We start from the raw sequence: 15,236 nt of genomic DNA, 5'->3' as shown, positions 1-15,236 counted from the left end.
AAACAGTGCCCACAGTCACACAAACACGCTTTAGAGCTGAATGAAAACAGTGCCCACAGTCACACAAACATGCTTTAGAGCTGAATGAAAACAGTGCCCACATTCACACAAACACGCTTTAGAGCTGAATGAAAACAGTGCCCACAGTCACAGTCACACAAACATGCTTTAGAGCTGAATGAAAACAGTGCCCACAGTCACAGTCACACAAACACGCTTTAGAGCTGAATGAAAACAGTGCCCACAGTCACAGTCACACAAACACGCTTTAGAGCTGAGTGAAAACAGTGCCCACAGTCACAGTCACACAAACACGCTTTAGAGCTGAATGAAAACAGTGCCCACAGTCACACAAACATGCTTTAGAGCTGAAATGAAGTAATCAAAGAATTTGAGTTGAAGTGAACTGAATTAAGTCAAACTGAGTTTGAACTGAAGTAATTAAAGAATTTGAGTTGAAGTGAACTGAATTAAGTCGAACTGAGTTTGAACTGAAGTAATCAAAGAATTTGAGTTGAAGTGAACTGAATTAAGTTGAACTGAGTTTGAACTGAAGTAATTAAAGAATTTGAGTTGAAGTGAACTGAATTAAGTCGAACTGAGTTTGGACTGAAGTAATTAAAGAATCTGAGTTGAAGTGAACTGAATTAAATTGAACTGAGTTTGAACTGAATTGAATTAATTAAAGAATTTGAGTTGAAGTGAACTGAATTAAGTGGAACTGAGTTTGAACTGAAGTAATTAAAGAATTTGAGTTGAAGTGAACTGAATTAAGTGGAACTGAGTTTGAACTGAAGTAATTAAAGAATTTGAGTTGAAGTGAACTGAATTAAGTGGAACTGAGTTTGAACTGAAGTGAAGTAATTAAAGAATTTGAGTTGAAGTGAACTGAATTAAGTGGAACTGAGTTTAAACTGAAGTGAAGTAATCAAAGAACTTGAGTTGAAGTGAACTGAATTAAATTGAACTGAGTTTGAACTGAATTGAATTAATTAAAGAATTTGAGTTGAAGTGAACTGAATTAAATTGAACTGAGTTTGAACTGAACTGAAGTAATTAAAGAATTTGAGTTGAAATGAACTGAATTAAGCTGAACTGAGTTTGAACTGAACTGAAGTAATTAAAGAATTTGAGTTGAAGTGAACTGAATTAAATTGAACTGAGTTTGAACTGAACTGAAGTAATTAAAGAATTTGAGTTGAAATGAACTGAATTAAGCTGAACTGAGTTTGAACTGATTTGAAGTAATCAAAGAATATGAGTTGAAGTGAACTGAATTAAGTCAAACTGAGTTTGAACTGAATTGAAATAATTAAAGAATTTGAGTTGAAGTGAACTGAATTAAGTTGAACTGAGTTTGAACTGAATTGAAGTAATTAAAGAATTTGAGTTGAAGTGAACTGAATTAAGTTCAACTGAGTTTGAACTGAAGTAATTAATGAATTTGAGTTGGGGGAGTTAAAAAACAACAACAAAAAAACCGTCATCATATTGTGGCCCAACTTGTCTCGTTTGGCTGCATGCTTGGGAGATTAGACAGAGATCTACAATTTACACGCAAGTGCTACCTTTCACTTTCTTAAACAATCCTCCCACACATTCATCAACTGTGACATTAAACTGTGTCATAAAAAGCACTCTCAGTGAAAAAGACACAAAGATCAATGAACAACAACAACAACAACAGCAAACACATCCTACACCCCCCCCACATCCCCCAGAGTTTTCGCTATCAGAGACGACAGTTTTCTCTTTGTCATAAAAATCACTCTCAGTGAAAAGACATCAAGATCAATGAGCAACAACAGGAACAACAGCAACACACACATCCTACACACACAACTCCCCCCTCCTCCCCCCACACCCACACCCCACCCCCACACTCACCTGTTCCTGAGTTGTCGCTATCAGAGACATCAGTTCTCTCTTTGTCATAAAAATCACTCTCAGTGAAAAGTCATCAAGATCAATGAGCAACAACAGGAACAACAGCAACACACACATCCTACACACACAACTCCACCCTCCTCCCCCCACACCCACACCCCACCCCCACACTCACCAGTTCCTGAGTGGTTGCTGTCAGAGACGGCAGTTTTCTCTTTGTCATAAAATTCACTCTCAGTGAAAAGACATCAAGATCAATAAACATCAACAGGAACAACAGCAACACACACATCCTACACACACAACTCCACCCTCCTCCCCCCACATCCTACACACACAACTCCACCCTCCTCCCCCCACACCCACACCCCACCCCCACACTCACCTGCTCCTGAACAGTCGACATCAGAGACGGCAGTTCTCTCTTTGTCATAAAAATCACTCTCAGTGGAAAGACACAGAGATCAATGAACAACAACAAGAACAACAACACACACACCCTACACACAAACAATGTCCCCCCCCTCCCTCACCCCCCACCCCACCCACACTCACCTGTTCCTGAACAGCTGCCACCCAAAGACGCCGCAGTTCACTCTTTTATCACAAAACTCACACATAAAACAGATAAATAACAACAACAACAGCAACAACAACAACACACACCCTACACCCCCGCCCCCAACCTGCCACCTACACCCCACCCACACTCACCTGTTCCTGAGTTGTCGCTATCATAAACGGACGTTCACTCTTTGTCATAAAAATCACTCTCAGTGAAAAGGCATAAAGATCAATGAACATCAACAGGAACAACAGCAACACACACATCCTACACACACAACTCCCCCCTCCTCCCCCCACACCCACACCCCACCCCCACACTCACCAGTTCCTGAGTGGTTGCTGTCAGAGACGGCAGTTTTCTCTTTGTCATAAAATTCACTCTCAGTGAAAAGACATCAAGATCAATGAACAACAACAGGAACAACAGCAACACACACATCCTACACACACAACTCCCCCCTCCTCCCCCCACATCCTACACACACAACTCCACCCTCCTCCCCCCACCCCCACACCCCACCCCCACACTCACCTGCTCCTGAACGGTCGACATCAGAGACGGCAGTTCTCTTTTTGTCATAAAAATCACTCTCAGTGGAAAGACACAGAGATCAATGAACAACAACAAGAACAACAACAACACACACCCTACACACAAACAATGTCCCCCCCGCCTCCCTCACCCCCCACCCCACCCACACTCACCTGTTCCTGAACAGCTGCCACCCAAAGACGCCGCAGTTCACTCTTTTGTCACAAAACTCACACATAAAACAGATAAATAACAACAACAACAGCAACAACAACAACACACACCCTACACCCCCGCCCCCAACCTGCCACCTACACCCCACCCACACTCACCTGTTCCTGAGTTGTCGCTATCATAAACGGACGTTCACTCTTTGTCATAAAAATCACTCTCAGTGAAAAGGCATAAAGATCAATGAATAACAACAGGAACAACAGCAACACACACATCCTACACACAAACACCCCCCCCCCCCTCCCCCCACCCCCACTCACCTGTTTCTGAACGGTCGCTATCAGAGACGGCAGTTCTCTCTTTGTCATAATAATCACTCTCAGTGAAAAGACACAACGATCAACAAACAACAACAGTACACACACCCTACACACCCCCTATTCCCCCCCCCCCACACCTGCCCCCACACCCCACACCCACACTCACCTGCTCCTGAACGGTCGCCATCAGAGACGGCAGTTCTCTCTTTGTCATCAACAAACAACAACAGTACACACACCCTATCCCCCCCCCCCCCCCCACCACACACACCCGCCCCCACACCCCACACCCATACTCACCTGCTCCTGAATGGTCGCCATCAGAGACGGCAGCTCTCTCTTGGCCTGCAAAGCAGCGCTGGCCAGGTCGGCCGTGTCGTGACCCTCGTGGGCAGTCAGCTTACAGTGCAGGCAGATGCTGACCTCACACTGGCGGCAGTGGAAGCACAACACCTGGTCCTGGTGCACCAAACAACACCGCTGCTGCTGCGGCTGGGCCGCCGTCTTCTCCGGCACCGGCCGAGCAGTGCCGACGGCGGTCACGCTGTGCGTGGGCATCAGGCGGTCGTGGAAGCGGCGACAGGGGCGGCAGAGGTGCGCCTGGCACTGCTGACAGACGTGCGTGGCTGGTTGCTGGTTCCCTTCTTCACACGTGCCGCACAGCACTGGGGGGGAAGCTTTGGCGGCGTCACCTTCGTCCTCGTTGTCGCTCAGTTCGTGTTTCACGTAAAAGTTGGTCTGAATAACACGTGGAAATTGCATAAGCAGGTGCGCGTGCATGCACACACATACACACACACACACACACACACACACATGTTTAATATCACTTCAGGTGGAACAGCATGGAATTAATGAAATTCTACAGCAATTACTTTCACCACTATTACTACATGCACGTGCACACACAAACATGAACAGACACAAAGCAATGCTGAAAAGATGTTTGTCATCACTGAGTGATCATCAGGCCATTGTGTGTTCTCTCCCCTATAAACAGTCGCCACAAGTCTGGCCACATCAAAGACCTGCATGTGAACTCATCACAGACATGGAGGTGGAAGGGGATAAAACATAGACCACCATGAGAATATGGCATTCATGACTGGACAAGGGACTGGAACGATTGTTCCCCTTTTTTGTTTTGTTTAATTTTTTTTTTTTTTGATGATGATAATGACAATACTGACGGCTGAAACTGAAAGGAAGATCCAGGCCTTCCAGAACAAATGCCTGAGGAAGCTCTTTCAAATTTCCTGGATCGAGCACAGGACCAATGAATATGCACGGAGCAGAACTGAGAACCTTGTTGGACCTCAGGAACCTCTCCTTTTAACTGTGAAGAGACGCAAGCTGATATGGTTTGGGCACAACACTCGACACACCAGTCTGTCCAAAATAATTGTGCAAGGCACCATCGAGGGTGGGAGAAGAAGAGGAAGACAGTGGAAGAACTGGCATGAGAACATCAAACAATGGACCGGACTCCACACACGTGAGCTGCTGCCGGTGGCTGCTGACAGAGACAGGTGGAGAAGGGAGGTTGCGTCTGCGGTCCTCAGGCTTCCCCCAACGACTACTTTGTAGTTATGGGCCTGAGTGAGTGAGTGAGTGAATGACAATGTAATAGTGATCCATTTTGGTTTGGGACCGCACGGCAAAGCTGCACTCTACGCTTTCGTTCAGAAGATATCCTGGCATTAACCAGGCCATAGATACACAGACACCTGCAATGTTGATCTGGGAATTTGAGGAACAGTCAGAAAGATGGCTTTTAGATGCATCCACAAAGTGATTTACGTTCAGCCATGATCATGTTCTCAGTTCTTCCTTTTGAGTGCATAGCACCGTCAGCTTGGGACAGGCTTCACTTGTTCAGGGATTCAAACCCACAACCTCCCAGTCATCAGTCTGTGATGCTTAACCACTTCCTGTTCTGCAACAAAATGTCTTTGTTTATGGGCAGTGACTCCCACGTTCACTCGTACACACGAGTGGGCTTTTAAGTGTATGGCCATTTTTACCTACACCATGTTGGCAGCCATACTCCATTTTCAGAGGGGTGCATGTCTGGTATGCTCTCCTTTCTATAACCCATCAAACGTTGACATGGATTACCGGATCTTTAACATGTGCATTTGATCTTTTGCATGCATATACACATGGAGGGGGTTCAGGCAGGCTTGCACATTATTTTTGTTGGGAGATTGGAAGAAGCTCTATCATTTATCCACCAGGCGCTGTGACCGGGCTTGGAATCCAGAACCCTCAGTGAAAGTCCAACCTTTAACCATTTGGCACTTGTGCACCTGTGTGCTGCACTAAAACAACTATTGTATTACTCTTTTTTATTTTTATTTTTTGGTCACAACAGACAACAGATTTCTCTGTGTGAAATTCGGGCTGCTCTCCCCAGGGAGAGTGTGTTGCTACACTGAGAGCGCCACCCCCTCCCCCCTTTTTTTTGTATGTTCTCTTACTGTAGTATATATATATATATCCTTTTTTTTATTAAAAAACCAAACAAACAAAATAAATATTTTTATTACTGTCCTCACCTGCAAAGTAGCCACCCCACCATCAGGCACAGGCACAGGGGCGCGGCATGTTGGACACAGAAAGACCACCTTCCCTCCGCCGTCACGACAAACGGCGGTGTTAGCATCACCATCACACACACCGCCCTCTCCATCAGCAGCTTCTTGTTTCTCCAAAGACTCCTCCTTCACATCACCACATTTCACGTCAGACTGCTGGGTGGTCCCATCTGGAGCTGAAGATCCTGCAGCGGCAGCTGATGCTTCCAGGGCGATGAGGCAGGGCAAACAGAACGTGTGATAGCAGGGCAGGATTTTGGGGCTTCGCCCTCGGTAGGACTCCATGCACAAACTGCATGACAGACGCACGTCCCTCTCTGTGAACTTGTCTTTATTGGTCGGTTGAGTGCCCGTCGCCATTCTCCTCCAATGAATGAACTGCTAAGTTTGTTTTGGTGTCGCAAGGCTGGAAATTTAATATTTGCTGCTGATTTTCGCTGTCTTTGTTGGGTTGGAAATTAATATTTGTCGTTGATGTTCACTGTCTTTGTCAAATCTCTGTGGTGTGCAAGCAAGCCACACAATATCAGTACATGAAGTACCTGGCACTTGTTCTGCAACAGAGAGATAACAGAGCATGATAACAAGGTGACCTCATTCACAGTACACTGTACAGTCTGCCTTCACAATACCTGGTGAGTTAGCCTCAGTGTTTGCTGTACTACGAAACATACTTCAAGTGGTCTTTATCAACAACAACAACAACAACAACAAAAAAAGAGAAAAAAAAAAACCCGAAAAGGCTGTGTGCGCACACACACACACACACGACTGAGTTCCCATTAAGGAATCTATCTATAATTGTTCGTATAACTGGGACTGAAATAATATCAAAATTGCACCTTATGGTAAAATTAAATTCCATGGTTATAAATTGGTTGGAGCGATGGTAGTTCTTTGTTTTAATTTCCACCCTTAAATACTCTCTCTCTCTCTCTCTCTCTCTCTCACACTGGTCTATACAAAGTTGCTTTTGAAGCCTAAGAGAGGGACAGAGTACTCGTCCTTTACATACATGATCGAGATAGGTACAGAACATTAACATGTGATAAAGTAACATCCCCTTTAGTTTAAACAAAGGAAAGGTGAAACTGTTGCCTTTTCATCATGTTGTTGAACACATATCTTTTATATGTTCTACCGGACTTTTCATGAAATGATTGTCAAATACAGTGATATTCTGGAAGATACATATGCAGTCAACCCTTCAAGTGCGTGGAAAAACAAAGCTCACATTGTTCTAAATCATTGTTCTGTATCATGGAGATATGGTCTGCTGTTCCAAATGCTGTGACGGGGAAAAAAAAAGTAAAATGATTATTTTACAAAACTTATATAGGTGGCTTAAATGTCCTTTGGTTTGCAACTTGAATCAAGAAATGAAACCTTATTCAAAACAAAGTGCATTGCTTGCATTATATATAAGCATGCATAATTATATATGTGTGTGTGTGTGTGTGTGTGTGTGTGTGTGTGTGTGTGTGTGTGTGTGTGTTTGTTTGTTTTGTTATGTTAACTGAGATGTTTTAAACACACACACACACACACAGCAACATGACAACAACAACAAAAACAACAACACACACATACCAACAACAAACAGCTCAGGTTACAACTCATTTAAGTCCATCATTCTATAGTTGTACATTCTGAACATTATCAGGGAACGAAAATTATATAAGGCTTAAAGTATGCATATATTTATCATACAAAAATTAAATATGCTAAATAACACACACACACACACATACACACACACACACACACACACACACATATATATATATATATATATATATATATATATACATACATATACATATATTATATATATATATATATATATATATATATATATATATATAATATATGATGGACACACACACACACACACTGACTGACAGACAGACAGAGACAGACATGCACATACAGAGACAGACAGATGGGAGCATCAAGTCAAAATGGTATTTCGGTTCCACATCATGTGCCTGTGTTGGCTGGGGCTTGTGGTGTCACTGCATGACAAAGCTCTCGATCTCTTCACCCAATCAGAAGCCACGGGACATGATAGCCTGTTCGGTTTTGAGAACTGTGCAAACGACAATCGGCGGGCGTGTAGCGGGCACTGAGATTTATACTGTACAAATAATCTGAGATCAATGGTAAGGCCCTCTTCTTCTTCTTCTTCTTTCCGTTACACGACCAACATCGACTTGCCGATGACTCTGTCGTGGTTCATGCATGCTGGGTTTTTTCGTGTCTCCATAACCCACCGATCACTGACATGGTTTAAAGGATCTTTAACGTGCGTATTTGATCTTCTGCGTGCTTATACACACGAAGGGGGTTCAGGCACTAGCAGGTCTGCACATATGTTGACCTGGGAGATCGGAAAAAAAGGCCTGTTGAATATACACGCTGCTCGTCTTCTGTCTTACTTGTATTTTTCGCGCAGCCTACTTCACAGACGTGAATGTCACCACAACACGTTATTTTCTTCTTGGCCACTCCACGAACTTATGAGTGGCGTTTTTAGATCTGTCAGCAGCATTTGATACAACTGATCACCAAATTCTTATCAATCGTCTTAGCACTACCTTTGGCATTAAATCTACTGCTTTAAAAAGGAAATTTTCTATCTAAAATTACGTTTAAATAACATACTTACCGTGACCGAACTAGTGCAGACTCCGGCAGGGGTCTGACATTCCTGTCCAGTGCAAACTTATATCCGCCTATGCGGAGAAAACTGAAAGTACTACGGCCGATAACCTCCCGAAGTAGGTAACGTCCCTTCATATCTTTATAATCGTCAACTCAAGGTTAAAGTAAAACATAGCACTTCTAAAGTCATTCCTCTTGTGTTTGGTGTCCCTCAGGGATCAGTCTTAGGGCCTATCTTGTTCACTTTGTACACTCAGCCTTTGTCTGACATCTTCAAAAGGCACTCATTTGGTAACCATAAATATGCAGATGACACAGAATTACAAAAAGCCGCTCCACCATCTGATTTTAAAACAGTCATTACTGAATTGGAAGCTTGTGTAGCTCCAGTGATATAAAAACATGGATGGACAAAAACAAGCTAAAGCTCAATGAAGACAAAACTGAACCCTTAGCCGTTGGAGACCTAACTCAGTCGTCTTAAGGCAGCAGAAAAGGACCCAGTTACGTCTGGCCCTGCTTCAGTAGCACTCAGTACTATGATGATTTCAAACATCAGCCAAATACCTGGGTGTATATCTCGATCAAACCTTGACTATGAACGACCAAATTTCACTTCTTGTGTCGCTCATGTAATTTTCATATCCGAAGGCTAGCCTCTGTCAGACACTACATGACAGAGAAAAATATGGCTCAGTTGGTTTCCTCTTTTGTCCTGTCCTGACTAATTACTGCGTTGGGTCAGTCTAGAGTTCGAATCCGTCCATGCCGCATAATTAGCCACGGCGAGTCACTGTGTCAGTCACAGTGTCACTGGCACGAGCCTCCCGCCTCCGTCCATGGTCAACAAATATTACGAACTCTGAGCCTTGAATATCTTCATTTGAATACACATGCATAAGACCAATTACAATGCACGTTGAAATAAGAACCTGTAACTCCAATGCAGCCTGAGTTCACCGGCACACACACACACACACACTGACACACACACACACACATACCGGGCACTGGGCACACACCGACGACCGGCACGTGCGCGCGCGCACGCACACACACATGCATTGACTGACATACACTGAGCACACGCATACAAATGCGCACGCGCGCGCGCGCACGCACACACACACACACATCCGCGTGCGCCAACCATGGCGAATAAACTGAGTCAGTGTAACAAGGGGGAAAAAAGTTGACTGCATTCCACCGACTGAAGACATGGCGGCATGTTCACCTTGCTGTCCCGAACATGGCTGCTCAGTGTCCAATCATACAAGGCAAGGGCGTTTTGGCAAAAACCGTTAACTCTTTCCATACGAACGGCGAAAGAGACGACGTTAACAGTGTTTCACCCCCAATTACCATCATCAAAATATTGCAAGCGGAAGGCTCTTATACTGAAGAGGTGAATGTTGACAAAGAATACCACAATTCTGACGACGGAAGCTAAAGGTTGGTTCATTCAGACACCCACTGGACATCCGAGGGGTCTGTATAGAGGAGAAGAGAGGACTGGCCGTACTGAGTGAGTTAAAAAAAAAAGAAATACTTACCGGAGTCAGTGTCCTGATCAAAGCAGATACTTTCAATTTGTAACTCAGTTGTAACTTGTCCACAGGTTCGGGGTGATATCAGGTTGTTTTCATGCAGTGCGCTGGACTCGTTACTAATTCGACTGATATAGCAGAGGTAAGTAAATGAGCAGCCCACATCATATTCAACCCACAACTGGGAAAATCACGCGACAGTTTCCGAGGAAAGAAAAATGGGTTTCTGGAAAAAAGAAAGCGGGCCAGCATTGGGGCCAGTGGACGATGCTATTTTTAACCAATGACGTTATGACACAGGCGCCTGCAACTCGATATTTGTGTGTGTGTGTCCACGTCTGTCTTATTTGTTTTGTTTCCTCTCGAAAAGTGGGGGGGGGGGGGGGGGGGGGGTATGTAAAGCGCTTAGAGCTTGGTCTCTGACCGATAGGCGCTATATAAGTATCCACATCAATCAATCAATCAATCAGCCTTCCACTTCCAGTGGTTAGTCCACAGCGCTTACCACCTTACCGTGAAACTGGTCAGTTGTTTTTAAGAAAACTTTCTAAGGTTTCTAAAGCTCTCAGTTTTCATAATGGTGGAACTTTTGGGGGGGAGGGGAGGGCTCAACAATTAGTACTTTACAATGCAAACCCCATGCTGTGGGATAATGTCATGACTGACACTGGTGGCAAAGCAAATAACATTCATACAATAAGAGTGCAGCTTCTTTGTCACTGTTCACATCATCAACCAGTGTGCGTGCGTGCGTGTGTGTGTGTCTGTGTGAGAGAAATTCAAGATGGTTTATTCAATTAAGGCCATAGACCCATATGAATAGGGGGTAATAACAGTTTTACGTGTGTGTGTGTGTGTGTGTGTGTGTGTGTGTGAGAGAGAGAGAGAGAGAGAGAGAGAGAGAGATTCAATTAAAGCCATAGACCCATATGAATAGGGGGTAATAACAGTTTTACGTGTTTGTGTGTGTGTGTGTGTGTGTGTATGTGTGTGAGAGAGAGAGAGAAAGAGAGATTCAAGATTCAAGATGGTTTATTAAACTAAAGCCATAGACCCATATGAATAGGGGGTAATAACAGTTCTACGTGTATGAGTGTGTGTGTGTGTGTGTGTGTGTGTGTGTGTGTGAGAGACAGATACAGAGAGAGAGAGAGAGAAAAAAAAGCGTGTACACACACATAATTATTTTTGTCTCATGAGTTATGTATATTATTTTCCTACTTATAAGTGAAAATGATATACCAAGGGTTTCTTAAAATCAAATGCAGCCTGTGTCACTACAGAATGAAAGATACATGTGCCTGATCATGCTGAAACTAAACGTCTTATGAAATAAGATTAGAGTCTAGCCTCCATGTTTTGCTATGGTTCTCCATATTTAATTAGAGAGAGAGAGAGAGAGAGAGAGAGAGAGAGAGAGAGAGAGAGAGAGAGAGAGAGAGAGAGAGAGAAATTACAACAACAAACAACAAAAAACAACAACAACTGACCATTGAGATTCTTTCAATTTCTAAAAAATGTTGGAAGGGTGATGTTGACCATGGCATTGGGCTGGTAGTAGTACTGTTGTACCTAGTGCATTCGGATTCTCTGAAGTGAGTTTCAGTTTCAGTTTCAGTAGCTCAAGGAGGCATCACACTGCGTTCGGACAAATGCATATACGCTACACCACATCTGCCAAGCAGATGCCTGACCAGCAGCGTAGCCCAATGTGCTTAGTGAGGCCTTGAGAAAAAAAAAGAAAAAAAAAGGTGAAGTGAGACTCCCCCTATATCTCATAATCTGAAAATAGCTGTGCATGATTAAAAACAACTGACATACTATAGATTCCAAAAAAAATAGTGCTGACACATCACACCACTAGCACTGGGTCCCTTGTTAATTTTTGTGCTTCCCGAAATCGTAAAACATCACTGCATGATGGAAAAGTAACCAGTCACATGCTCCCAGTATGAAATTTAGAGAATCCTGAGGCAGATCCCAGCTGCTTGTAGCATGAATGCTGTAGGGTTAACATCCCACTTGGCAGCACGAGTTTGGTGGTTATGAAATGAAAGCAGACAATGCATGACAGAGGAGACAGGTGGAATGTGCTTATGTGCATGGCCAACACCCTGTGTTTTCACACGACTGCAAAAATCACATAACTGTCACTTCCTAGCTAGCTTGCACACACACACACACACACATATATATATATATGTGTGTGTGTGTGTGTGTGTGTGTGCGCGTGTGTGTGAGAGAGAGTTAGAATCTTGATGATATGTGAGAATTAGAGAGAGATGTGGGTGTTTAAGTGTGCATGCATACATGTGTCATATGATATTAATTGTTACGTGTGTGCTTGTTTGTATTGTATGTGTGTGCATGCATGTGCTGGAGGTGTGTCTCTGTGTGCGCGTGCAAGCCCGTAAACGTGTCTGCATCCACACATTTGAACTTGAAGTTCATTTCATTTCCAGGAGCTACATGCAGGCATAATATAAACCATCAAACAATTCTATAAATCATCATATATTTATTTACTTTAACCACACAATAGTCTCAAAGATAAGCTGCCTTTTCCTTGCCCTCCACAACGGGGCTGCCACACCTGTCCACAAGAAGACCACCGCCAGAGCGGTTGTTTTCTCTCTCAACAGACCAGCACCAAAGCAGTCATTATCATGATTATGATTCTCTGTCAACCCAGACCGCCGCCACGCCACGACATCTGCTTTCTCTGTTAACACAGATCACAACCCGCCTGTCCAGTCTCTCTACAGCGCCCCAGTGATGGGGGATGGTCACTTCCTGTCTTCTACCGCCATGTCCCGCCTGTCAACACAGACCACCGCTGCAGCCTTTGTCTCCTCTGTCAACACAGACCACCGCTGCAGCCTTTGTCTCCTCTGTCAACACAGACCACCACTGCAGCCTTTGTCAACACAGACCACCGCTGCAGCCTTTGTTTCCTTTGTCAACACAGACCACCGCTGGAGCCTTTGTCAACACAGACCACCGCTGGAGCCTTTGTCAACACAGACCACCGCTGGAGCCTTTGTCTCTTCTGTCAACACAGACCACCGCTGGAGCCTTTGTCTCCTCTGTCAACACGGACCACCGCTGGAGCCTTTGTCTCCTCTGTCAACACAGACCACCACTGGAGGCCTTATTTCCTTTGTCAACACAGACCACCACTGGAGGCCTTATTTCCCTTGTCAACACAGACCATCATTGAAGCGTTTGTTCTCCTTGTTGCCACAGACAACCTCCGGAGGCATTTGCTTTCTCTCTAAACAGAGACCACCACCAGAGAACATGGTTTTCTCTCACAACAGACCACCACCGGAGTGTGTTTTTTTCCTCTCCTTAACACAGATCAACACTGGAGCATTTGTTTGTTTCCTCTCAACACAAATCACCACCGGCCACTCCAGCCCCTTTATCATGTCCCAGTCCAGTCGCGGTGATGGTGACATGGTCTGTCTGTTACCCAGTCACGGTGATGGTGACATGGTCTGTCTGTTACCCAGTCACGGTGATGGTGACATGGTCTGTCTGTTACCCAGTCACGGTGATGGTGACATGGTCTGTCTGTTACCCAGTCGCGGTGATGGTGACTGGGGCTGTCTGTTACCCAGTCACGGTGATGGTGACATGGTCTGTCTGTTACCCAGTCACGGTGATGGTGACATGGTCTGTCTGTTACCCAGTCGCGGTGATGGTGACTGGGTCTGTCTGTTACCCAGTCGCGGTGATGGTGACATGGTCTGTCTGTTACCCAGTCGCGGTGATGGTGACATGGTCTGTCTGTTACCCAGTCGCGGTGATGGTGACTGGGTCTGTCTGCTGTCGCCATGCCCCACCTGCTGTTGCTGCACCGCAGCGGCCGCCACACTCCTGATGCACAGCGCTGCCACCATGGCAACACCCTGACTGCCTTCAGCCACTGGACTGATGTTTCCACAGTACTGTAGCTCTTCTGGACCTGCTGAAAGGTTGACTGCAGTTAGTATTAATACTGTAGCAGTGTAGTAGTAACAGCAGCGGAAGTAATACGAGAGACACACAGAGACGTCATGCAGTGTGTATACTGTATTGTAGTTCTTGTTTCTAAAGTGGGCGCATAACCACTGTAACCCTTACCTCAAAGCCAGTCACCGCCATCACTGCATTCAAAACTGTCAGCATCACACTTACAAAACTACCTCCACCACCATCATCCTGTGTAACACCCACAACCCTGACGGGGAAGCATGTCTGTCACAGTGTCTATCACTCCATGTCACTGTTCTGTGTGTCAGTGTGTGTATGAGTCACACTCACAGCTGGTTTCATCAAATCTTTGAGTCACCCTCTCCACACGTTATCGCTGTGTTTCAACAGAGGTTCTCTAATACCCTGGCTGTTTATCAGTTGTCGAGAGGTTGTGTGTCACTATAGCAGATTACCTTGCAAAGATTAAAACGATAACAAACGTTTGGAACTACCCTCCTCTGTTCACTCCCATGCATATATGCAAGCTGGCGAACGCATATAACTGCACATAAACACAGATATTTGAACACATACACCTGCGCGCACACATATAAAAGTGTCTACGGAAAAGCACTTGCGCGCACACACCCATGTGCTCATTCACACGTGTACCTCATCATGCCCCTGTCCATACCTCTCCTTGTCTCTGTGTCCCTACCTCTCAGTATGTCTCTGCCTCAACCCTGCTCTCTAACCCAGTCTGTGTGTCTGCCTCACCATCTCTGTGTCCCCACCTCTCAGTATGTCTGCCTCACCAGTGGAGTGATGGCCTAGAGGTAAAGCGTCCGCCTAGGAAGCGAGAGAATCTGAGCGCACTGCTTCGAATCACGGCTCAGCCGCTGATATTTTCTCCCCCTCCACTAGACTTTGAGTGGTGGTCTGGACAATAGCCATTTGGATGAGGTGATAAACCGAGGTCCAGTGTGCA

General features: G+C 44.9%; 1 protein-coding gene across 6 annotated transcripts in view; it reads right to left on the bottom strand.

The window, feature by feature from the left end:
• LOC143291074 (uncharacterized) overlaps positions 1 to 14,939 on the bottom strand; it is a 28,410-nt gene extending 13,471 nt beyond the window's left edge. The window contains exons 1-3 of one of the 6 annotated variants that reach the window (XM_076600676.1): positions 14,417 to 14,939; positions 6,039 to 6,631; positions 3,781 to 4,218 (exon numbers count right to left, since the gene is read on the bottom strand). In XM_076600676.1, coding sequence (XP_076456791.1) covers positions 3,781 to 4,218; positions 6,039 to 6,437 — 837 coding nt within the window. In that variant the 5' untranslated portion in view covers positions 6,438 to 6,631; positions 14,417 to 14,939. Of the gene's footprint in view, positions 1 to 3,780; positions 4,219 to 6,038; positions 6,632 to 8,745; positions 9,001 to 9,673; positions 9,694 to 9,745; positions 10,224 to 10,294; positions 10,564 to 11,778; positions 11,974 to 14,416 lie in introns of those variants that run through there. The other 5 variants (XM_076600673.1, XM_076600674.1, XM_076600678.1 and 2 more) reach the window with 5 other exon arrangements.
• Positions 14,940 to 15,236: the final 297 nt, after the last annotated feature.

The sequence above is a fragment of the Babylonia areolata genome, chromosome 16, assembly GCF_041734735.1.
Source record: "Babylonia areolata isolate BAREFJ2019XMU chromosome 16, ASM4173473v1, whole genome shotgun sequence".
In the NCBI taxonomy this organism is placed as follows: Eukaryota; Metazoa; Mollusca; class Gastropoda; order Neogastropoda; family Buccinidae; genus Babylonia; species Babylonia areolata.
This window is presented reverse-complemented; position numbering and strand designations above follow the sequence as displayed.